The 10,960-nt window shown below is 49.0% G+C and overlaps 1 protein-coding gene across 6 annotated transcripts in view; it reads left to right on the forward strand.

The window, feature by feature from the left end:
- MIER2 (MIER family member 2) overlaps positions 1-8,797 on the forward strand; it is a 33,659-nt gene extending 24,862 nt beyond the window's left edge. For 5 of the 6 annotated variants that reach the window (XM_075611522.1, XM_075611523.1, XM_075611524.1 and 2 more), the window contains 6 exons: positions 983-1,131; positions 1,214-1,295; positions 1,572-1,666; positions 4,466-4,593; positions 5,076-5,164; positions 7,509-8,797. In XM_075611522.1, the coding sequence (XP_075467637.1) occupies positions 983-1,131; positions 1,214-1,295; positions 1,572-1,666; positions 4,466-4,593; positions 5,076-5,164; positions 7,509-7,804 (839 nt within the window). In that variant the 3' untranslated portion in view covers positions 7,805-8,797. Of the gene's footprint in view, positions 1-982; positions 1,132-1,213; positions 1,296-1,509; positions 1,667-4,465; positions 4,594-5,075; positions 5,165-7,508 lie in introns of all 6 variants that reach the window. The other variant, XM_075611525.1, reaches the window with a different exon arrangement.
- The last annotated feature ends 2,163 nt before the right edge of the window (positions 8,798-10,960 follow it).

Genomic DNA, 10,960 nt, shown 5'->3' on the forward strand with positions numbered 1-10,960 from the left:
TACAAGGATTTTCAACCCAAAACGGCTGCCTTGCCATATATAAAATAAGGCCCTTGGTAGCTACCTGAATAACAATATTGTAATGAGGACATGATAGGATTGGGTACGTACTATTCTTTTTATTCTGAAGATATTGTTGGTGGAGACTCTGCACCGGTCAATCTGTCCGCACCACACCAATTAGTCCCTAAGGTTCCTAGCTCCCACAAAAAGTATTTTCAAATCAGGATGTATCTATGTTTTTCTGACGCCCTTACCTGACATTTTGCTATATTTATATACAAATGAGATGGCTTTTTTTTGGTTTTACTTCGGTTCTCTTCTGTTACTCAATTCTTATCCATATTTTCCAATTTTTGTGCCCATTTCTTTGAGTTTCTGGTAACATCTTCATCTTCCACTATACGTCCAACCTGTAAGAAGTGACTAAAGGGTAGGTTCTCCATGAAAGGGGGAGGGGGGAGGAAAGGATAAGCTTTGAAGGCTATTGTTTCTCATCAGTAGACTTAATATAAAAGCCAGTGATGACTTTCCCATCTTTATTCACAATCAAACGTTAAGTTTATTCATCTTGGTGTAATCAACTACCATGCAAAATATTATAATGTCATGCTTCTGGTTCATGTTATTGATAAAGGTCACTACTGATGTCGTGGCGCCCTTCCATAACAGGAATATGTCGTCTATATACCTGTTCCAAAGGATCCAGTGTTTTCATGAATTCTGGATCGGTGTAGACAAGTGCATATTCTATTTGGACATGACCAGATTTGCAAAATTAGGGGCCATGTTGACACCAATGGCTTTTCCTTGACGTTCTACATATAGCCCTTTTTTTTTTTTTTACAATTGAAAACAGTTCTTTGTGAGTATAACCTGTAGTCACTGTAACTGAACTGTACTCAAGTTGGTATTATTAGTAATAGTGGTTAGAGATGCTTTGTGTCACTATACCGAGCTGCACATTCTCCCCTTCCTCCAGATTATGAGAATGTGGACCAGCTCCTATGGGATCCCAGCATCCTACCGGAGTGTGAAGTGGAGGAGTATCTGAGCCGTGCGTCGGAGCGTCAACGTGAAGTGTGGGAGGGATCCCCCTTCGACGAGAGCCGGGTGAAGGATAACGAGCAGGTGAGGCGGGGGAGGGCTCCTGGCATGACTGTCGTGCTGGCAGCAGCGGCTTCTCCTAAGTGGCTGCTCTCTCTCTCTCCAGGCTCTTTATGAGTTGGTCAGGTGTAGATTTCACACGGAAGAGGCTCTGCGGAGGCTGCACTTCAACGTAAAGGTTGTACAAGGTGAGCAGGGCGACATGCAGGACCGGAGAGCATCTCCTGAGGGCCTCACTGCCTGTACTGTGATTGTTCGACAATTGCAGTGTTGTAGGCACCCAGGAGATGGGTTACAGGCACTAAATGGTTTACAGTGCATCATAACCTGAAAATCTGGAGAGTGGGTTGAGTGGAAAGTTAAAGTTCATATGTCTGTAATGTGATTGTGTTCTTGTCACAGCTATATGGATTTATGTTGAAGCTTTCTTATACCATGTATCGCCCTTTCTTTCGCCCACTGAGACGGTCTTTGTGCGTGGAGCGAGGAGGAGCGCAGGAATTTTGAGCATGGCTTCCGAGTTCATGGAAAGAATTTCAACCTCATACAGGCCAACAAGGTGAGGGGGGGTCTGGTAAGCCGTTCGACGGATAACAGACCGTCGGATAGCGAGGACTAACTGTGTGTGTGTGTGTGTATATATATATATATATATATATATATATATATGTATGTATGTATGTATATATATATATTATATATATATATATAATATATATATATACTTAGTTAAGTTATGGTGAGTTTAAGTATGGTGAAACCTATCCTAAGCTTCATTTTGCAAAGCCAGTATAACCAACCCCACACTGATGAGACCCATTAAGGTTGAAACGGCTGTCTGTGGGTGGGTTTACTGGCTATGCATCTTAACCCAGACTGTGCTCAAAGCTGTGAAATTCAGCAAGCATAAGCTTATAGGGGGCCATGTTATATGGTTATGAAGCAAAAGGTGGCACTGTGCTCATTTGTATGTCATTTCCCAGAATCCCTTGCTGCAGTGGAAGTGCTGTGTGCTGGATGATAATGGTGAAAGGCAGGGTTGCAGTCCTGTCTAAGGCCGAGTCCATAGCAGGGGAGGCCGCGCTGAGCCGTGCTGACGCTCCGCGCTGAGCCCCTGCATCCTCCATGAGGATGTCTTTAGAGGGGGCTCACGCGAGCGTCCGCAGGCGTGCTGAGGCGCTGGATTTTTCAGCCGACAGCCAAGCTGTTTTTCAGAGCGCTGTCGGCTGAAAACATCCAATCAGCGCGAAGCAGCATCAACGTCACGGCGCCGTGACGTTGACGTCGGTGCGTCACGGGCGATTTGGCCCAGCGACGTCACTGCCCCGCCTCCCCCCGCCTCCCAATCGCGCCCGCTGGCTCGCCTGCATGGGCATGGAATCGCACAGATTTCAGCAGGCGAGCCTCAGCGTCAGCGCGGTCCAGTACTGACAACCCCTCTATGGACGTGGCCTAAGACATGCAAATGAGCACACAGTAATATTTCCATTTGCTGTGTGTGTGTGTGTGTGTGTGTGTGTACTCACTACCCTCATTCTCCTCTTCCTCTCTGATCCCACCTCCTCACCCCCCTCCTCCACTTCGTCTCACCATCTCCTTCTCCACTTCCTCTCACCATCTCCTTCTCCGCTTCCTCTCACCCCCTCCTCCACTTCCTCTCACCCCCTCCTCCACTTCCTCACCCCCCTCCTTCTCTCACCCACCTCCTTCTCTCACCCACCTACTTCTCTTAATCTCACCCCTTCCTTCTCTTCCTCTCTCATCCCCTCCTTCTCCTCTTCCTCTCTCACCCCTCCTTCTCTTTCTCTCACCCCCTCCTAGTCAACTTCCTCTCACCCACATCCTTATTCTCTTCCTCTCCCACCTCCTTCTCTTCCTCTCACCCCTCTCTTCCTCTCACCCCCTCCTCTTCCTCTCACCCCCTCCTTCTCTTCCTCTCTGACCCCACTCCTTCTACACTTCCTCTCTTATCCCCTTTCTCTCACCCACTCCTTCTCCTCTTCCTCTCTCACCCCACACCCCCTCCTCTCACCGCCTTCTCCTTTTTTTCTCACCCCCTCCTCCTCTTCCTCTCTCACCCCCTCCTTCTCTCGCCCACCTCCTCTTCCTCTCACCCCTCCTTCTCCTCTTCCTCTCACTCCTCCTCCACCTCTCTCACTCCCCCCTTCTCCTCTTCCTCTCACCCCCTCCTTCTCTTCCTCTCACCCCCCCTCCTTCTCCTCTTCCTCTCACCCCCCCTCTTCCTCATCCCCCCTTCTCCTCTTCCTCTCTCACCCACCTCCTTCTCCTCTTCCTCTCACCCCCTCCTCTCACCAACCTCCTTCTCCTCTCACCCCCTCCTCCTATTCCTCTCTCACACCCCTCCTCCTCTCACCCCCTCCTCTTCTTCCTCTCTTATCCCCCTCTTCCTCACCCCCTTTTCCATTTCCTCTCACTCACCTCCTTCTGCTCTTCCTTCTCCTCTTCCCCTCCTTCTCCTCTTCCTCTCACTCCCCCTCCTCCTCTCACCCCCTCCTTCTCCTCTTCCTCTCACCCCCTCATCTCCCCCACCTACTTTTCTCACCCACCTCCTTCTCCTCTTCCTCACCCACCTCCTTCTCCTCTTCCTCACCCACCTCCTCCACTTCCTCTCACCCCCCCCCTTCTCTCACCCCCTTTCTTCTCTCACCCCCTTTCTTCTCTTACTTCTCTTCTTCTCTCACCCCTTCCTTCTCCTTTTCCTTTCTCACCCCCTCCTCTCACTCACTTACCAGGCTTCGGTGGAGCACTGCAGCAGAGGAGGAAGACAGTGGACGGCCGGCAGCAGAAGAGGAGGACTGAAGACCACAGGAGCGGAGCAGCACCGGAGGAAGACGTCTGGCTGCGGGAAAAGACGACAGAGGAGCACCATGTCAGCGGAGCAGGGCAACAGACTCTTTACATGGCGGCCGGCAGCAGAAAAAGAGCATCGACACCATATGAGCGGCACAGGAGAACAGCAGGAAGGAGCTGCGCTGCAGCAGCAGACACTGGAAGTCAGCAAAGACTACTGGGTCAGACCGCTGGGGCGCGCTCCTACCCGTCCATTCTCCTGTGCTGCTCATGTGGTGTCAATACTCTTCTCCTGCTTCCGCCGCCCACCGTGTAAAGCCTCTGCTGCCCTGCTCTGCTGACATGGTGGTCCTCGGTGCTCTTCTCCCACCGCCTGCTGTCTTCCTCCGTTGCTGCTCCGCTCCAGTGGTCTTCAGTCCTCCTCTTCTGCCGTCGGCTGCTGCCTCGCCAGCTGCTAAAATCAACACACATACACACAGCACGGCGTTGGGTTTCTCCTTCGTCACAGCCTCCTCTGCAGGCTCTGACTGGTCTCTCTGTGCCCTAGGTGCGCACGCGGTCCGTGGGTGAGTGTGTGCAGTATTATTACTTCTGGAAGAAGTCGGAGCGTTATGAATATTACACGCAGCAGACCCGACTCGGAAAGAGGAAACTCAACGGGAACCCGTCAGCTGCGTGAGTCTGTAACGGAGGGGGGAAGAGAGGGGCAGAGCAGTCCCTACTGCAGGAGATAGAGACCCTCATAAATCCATCTGCAGAAGAGAACAGAGTATATAGGGAGATTTTCCATGCGCCTCTGTGCACGTGCTGTTTGTGTACATACAGTGCCTAATCACATCTAGATTAAATAATAGATTCAACTAATAAAATGCTCAAGTAACAAAATACAATGGAATTATAAAATGATATTGATATATTATAATGTATATAAAAATATGTTGATATAAGTATTACTATATTATACTATATGTTACATTAACTTGGTGTGTGTTAGTGTACACACAGAGTATGGGTTCTGAGGCGTATGACATCAGTTCATCAGTTCACTCTACTCAACAAATTTTCTCCTATAGTGTAGTGTGTTTGTGTTTCTCAACATGTATTTGTCATATGTGCACGCTGCGTGTCCCTTTCTGATGTCTTATCTCCTCCCCTAGGGAGTATGAATATGAAGTGTCCGAGCTGGAGAGTGCAGTCGGATTGCATGGTGCCATATACAGCGGAGGGCTGGGTGTCGGGGCATCTGGTAGGGTGGTCTCTCTAACCCTCCCATTATACGCCAACACCCTGCTGCCCTCTTCACTGCTTTGTCATTATTATTATTATAGTTATCGTTTATTTGTTAAGCGCCAACATATCCCGCAGCGCGGTACAGTGGGGGGTGCAGAGTGATGTCAATGACATAAACAGAATGACACACAAATAAGGACAGACAAGTGTGCAAACATATACAAAAGGTAATGAGGGCCCTGCTTGGAGAGCTTACAGTCTAGAGGGAATCGGGGACAATGTTGAAACAAACGGTGATGTGGCTGCTCATTGTGGGATGGAGTATGCCTCAGAATTGGGTATGGTCCAGCTGCACACCTGATCCCATTAAGGTTTGGGGAGGGGGTGTTAGGGGGTGTTAGTGTGGAGTGTGTTCCAGCTGCACAGCCGGTCCGAATAGAGTTGGTGTTAGGGGGGAGAAATGCTAGGGGTATGCCGGAGGTGAGTTTTCAAATGTCTGATAGTACCTGCTAGGGAATTTCAGAGAGCAGATGTATCATGGGAAAAGTCTTGAAGGCTCTCTTGTTATACCCGTCACTGTACACCTCCACATTCTGCTGCCCTCCTCACTGCCCTTTTATACCGTTCCCTATACACCCCAACACCCTGCTGCCCTCCTCACTGCCCTGTTATACCCTTCCCTATACACCCCAACACCCTGCTGCCCTTTTATACCGTTCCCTATACACCCCAACACCCTGCTGCCCTCCTCAATGCCCTGTTATACCCTTCCCTATACACCCCAACACCCTGCTGCCCTCCTCACTGCCCTGTTATACCGTTCCCTATACACCCCAACACCCTGCTTCCATCCTCACTGCCCTGTTATACCCCTTCCTACACACCCCAACACCCTGCTGCCATCCTCACTGCCGTGTTATACCCCTCCCTATACACCCCAACACCCTGCTGCCATCCTCACTGCCGTGTTATACCCCTCCCTATACACCCCAACACCCTGCTGCCATCCTCACTGCCCTGTTATACCCCTCCCTATACATCCCAACACCCTGCTGCCCTCCTCACTGCCCTGTTATACCCTTCCCTATACATCCCAACACCCTGCTGCCCTCCTCACTGCCCTGTTATACCCTTCCCTATACATCCCAACACCCTGCTGCCATCCTCACTGCCGTGTTATACCCCTCCCTATACACCCCAACACCCTGCTGCCATCCTCACTGCCCTGTTATACCCTTCCCTATACACCCCAACACCCTGCTGCCCTTTTATACCGTTCCCTATACACCCCAACACCCTGCTGCCCTCCTCAATGCCCTGTTATACCCTTCCCTATACACCCCAACACCCTGCTGCCCTCCTCACTGCCCTGTTATACCGTTCCCTATACACCCCAACACCCTGCTTCCATCCTCACTGCCCTGTTATACCCCTTCCTACACACCCCAACACCCTGCTGCCATCCTCACTGCCGTTATAACCCTGCTATACACCCCAACACCCTGCTGCCATCCTCACTGCCGTGTTATACCCCTCCCTATACACCCCAACACCCTGCTGCCATCCTCACTGCCGTGTTATACCCCTCCCTATACACCCCAACACCCTGCTGCCATCCTCACTGCCCTGTTATACCCCTCCCTATACATCCCAACACCCTGCTGCCATCCTCACTGCCGTGTTATACCCCTCCCTATACACCCCAACACCCTGCTGCCATCCTCACTGCCGTGTTATACCCCTCCCTATACACCCCAACACCCTGCTGCCATCCTCACTGCCCTGTTATACCCCTCCCTATACATCCCAACACCCTGCTGCCATCCTCACTGCCGTGTTATACCCCTCCCTATACACCCCAACACCCTGCTGCCATCCTCACTGCCGTGTTATACCCCTCCCTATACACCCCAACACCCTGCTGCCTTCCTCACTGCCCTGTTATACCCCTCCCTATACACCCCAACACCCTGCTGCCTTCCTCACTGCCCTGTTATACCCCTCCCTATACACCCCAACACCCTGCTGCCATCCTCACTGCCGTGTTATACCCCTCCCTATACACCCCAACACCCTGCTGCCATCCTCACTGCCCTGTTATACCCCTCCCTATACACCCCAACACTCTGCTGCCCTCCTCACTGCCCTGTTATACCCTTCCCTATACATCCCAACACCCTGCTGCCCTCCTCACTGCCCTGTTATACCGTTCCCTATACACCCCAACACCCTGCTGCCCTCCTCACTGCCGTTATACCCTTCCCTATACACCCCAACACCCTGCCGCCCTCCTCACTTTAAATAATTTACGCCTGCACAATTATCCCTTCTTGTCTCCTCTTGGCTTATCGTGGGCACAGCTGGCATTTTGAATGACTCCACCCACTACACCTGCTGCTCCTGCAACAAAGATCAGTGTTCATGCAGACTTCTCCCCCTCTCTGGCTCCACCCATGAAGGGCAACAAGAAGTTCTTCCCCTCTCCAGTGACCTCGTCAGCTTGGACTTCCCGTCCCCAAACCTGCCTGTGCTGTCTGGTTTAAAAGGACAGGACTCCCCCCTGGCATCTTTCTCTGTTGTAGATTTGGGTGTCCTAGGTATTCCTGATTTCCTGGCTCCGCCCTCCCGGCTCTGCTCCACCTCCTTCTCCCCCTGATTCCTTCCTGCGGTACCAGCGAATAATATATTGGGGTTCCCCATACAGCGTCCCTGGAAATGTTGGGGACGACGACATGGTGCAGAGTTATTGCAACAGTCTTCATTCAGCAGTGGCACATTTTTCAGCCACGTTTTGCAGCCATGTCCTCAAATTATGGCGACATTCCACTCCCCATTGATCTTATAGGGGAAAGAAGGGGCATTTTGTAGGTGGGAGCCAGAGCCCTGTTTTTGCAGCAGCAAGCTGCTTCCCACCTCCAGAAAAATACGTTTATACGCTAGGAGGGATACGCAAGCCAGTCATGTGCCTGTCAGGAATTCAATAGTAAAAACTCCTCAGGGCGACATACAAAACTCCTCAGGGCTTCCTAAATGGCATACAAAATGGGATTCCTAAAAACCTTATTTTCACTCTGGGATTTCTGCATCTAAAGGGTTTAATTTTCAACCCTTTCATCAGCTGGTACCTCTCCGCAAGTATTGCAGCCACGATGCCCAGACATAGAAGACCGGGTCATGTCCCAGCCTCTCTCAAGGCCATTCGACCTCTTTGAGTGCCAGAAGAGTGGCAGGACCCCCCTGTGGCACTCAAGGAGTTAAACGCTTTTGGAGTTCAGGCCCGAAAACACGACCCCCGCCGCTGCGATTCCACCGACCCCCAGAGAGCCGCTGGCGGAGTCACCGGGGGGGGGGGAAATCCGCACGTTTATTTATTCATGAAGAACAGACCATGAAAAGAATGTACCTCTTTGTATCTGACGCTTCCACTGCGAGGGAGAAAACCCCACGGATAGATTTGTGGCCAAGTTATTTTTGACGGTCGTTTTCTGGCTGAATAAGTATTATAGTATTATTTTTCTTATTTTATTTTTTTTCCACTTGTTTATGATTTAGAGTTCTGGACAGAAACGAACCTTCCACTGCAATGTTTCTGAACGGTGATATAATAATCTCTGTCCTGTCTTTATTTATTAAATTGGATTTATCAGAAGCTTGGCCGCCCTCTCTTCCTTCACTCTGGAGGTTTCTGTTCAAGACGAAACCTATCCAATTATCTTTAAAAATATATATATATATATATATCTCCATCTCCAAAAGATCCGCAGCACTCACTGGTTAGTATCAAAAGTAGACCACTTTAATTTATATCACAAGCATCAGGGGTACATACACGACAGGACGGAGCGACGTTGCGCACCTCCCGGTTCTTTCTCAAGCGCCTTTCTTTTGTTGCTGGATGGTGATCCTGGCTGCACTGCAAGCCCCCTGACTACTAAGATAAGCGATTTTACCTATTTTTACCAATTTGAGTGCCCTGAACATTCTTGTTTTGTGTGGAGATATATATATACGCACGCACGCACGCACGCACACACACAAACACACGTTTTAAGTTATGGTGGGTGAAAAAGGCAACAAGAAACCTCCGCCGTATTGCATATAGCAAATAAAAAGATCACCTGAGAGCACATTCACATGTCTTAGGCCTGCAACCCTGCCTTTCACCATTATCCCCAGCATACAGTGCTTCCACTGCAGCAAGGGATTCTGGGAAATGACATGCAAATGAGCACACAATGTGCTTCAGTGGAACCACTGTATGCTGGGGATAATGGTGAAAGGCAGGGTTGCAGACCTGCCTAAGACATGTGAATGTGCTCACAAGGGATCTTTTTATTTGCTATATGCAATACAGTGGAGGATTCTTGTTGCCTTTTCACCCACCATAGCTTAAAATGGAGCTCTTCCTTCAAGATGGAGATGAAGAAAATCATGTTTTTGTTTGGGGTTTTCTTAACCCAGAAATAAAGTTTTTCTAAACATCAGTACATGCTGATGGGACAAGATGCTAACATTATGCGAGGTAAACTCATACAGGCCTTTGGGAGATTGCTGCTTTTAATATTTCTATTTTAGCAGCAAGCAACACTGGAGGATTTGACAATAACCGGGGAGAAAAGGGAAGATTTTAGGTAATGTGTGCAAACCACAAAAAGTTATTTTTAACGCTTTTGTGGCCAGAGGGTTTATTTATTTATAAAATATTTTACCAGGAAGTAATACATTGAGAGTTACCTCTCGTTTTCAAGTATGTCCTGGGCACAGAGTAAAACAAATAATACATGGTTACAAATACAGTTACATAAATGAACAGGGTATACATTATATGCAAGACATTGCATGCACAGTTAAAGAAAATATATATTATGAGCGTATGAAACAGTTACAGACCAGATTAAAGTGTGAGACAGCCTTAGATTTGAAAGAACTTAAGCTGGTGGTGGATATGAGAGTCTCCGGTAGGTTGTTCCAGTTTTGGGTTGCACGGAAGGAGAAGGAGGAACGTCCGGATACTTTGTTGAGTCTTGGGACCATGAATAGTCTTTTGGAGTCTGATCTCAGATGATAGGTGCTGCATGTGGTAGGGGTGAGGAGCTTGTTCAGGTAGCTGGGTAGCTTGCCCAGAAAGTATTTGAGGGTGAGACAGGAAAGGTGAACTTTGCGCCTAGACTCTAATGATGACCAATCTAGTTCTTTGAGCATTTCGCAGTGATGTGTGTTGTAGTTGCATTGGAGAACAAAACGACAAATTGAATTGTAGAGGGTGTCAAGTTTGCTAAGGTGGGTTTGAGGAGCCGAGCCATATACTATGTCTCCATAGTCAATAATTGGCATTAGCATCTGCTGTGCAATACGCTTTCTGACCAGGAGACTTAGGGAGGATTTGTTCCTGTAAAGTACCCCTAGTTTGGCATAGGTCTTGGTTATCAGGGTATCAATGTGCATCCCGAATGTTAAGTGGGAGTCAAACCATAAGCCCAGGTATTTAAAACTAGTGACAGGTGTTAGGGTGGTTTTAGCGTTGGTTCTAATCAGGAGCTCAGTCACTGGAAGCTTTACAAATTTAGTCTTGGTCCCAAATACCATTGTTACAGTCTTGTCAGTGTTTAAAAACAGTTTGTTTTGGGAAATCCAGTTTTCGAGTCTCAAAAAGTCAGACTGAAGTATGTGTTGAAGGTCAGAGAGGCTATGGCTGTGTGCATACAGGATTGTGTCATCTGCATACATGTGTATTGAGGCTTTCTTACAAGCTGTGGGAAGATCATTAATGAACACTGAGAAGAGTAGGGGCCCCAGAACAGAGCCTTACGGG

Source organism: Ascaphus truei, chromosome 8, assembly GCF_040206685.1.
Source record: "Ascaphus truei isolate aAscTru1 chromosome 8, aAscTru1.hap1, whole genome shotgun sequence".
Classification (NCBI taxonomy): Eukaryota; Metazoa; Chordata; class Amphibia; order Anura; family Ascaphidae; genus Ascaphus; species Ascaphus truei.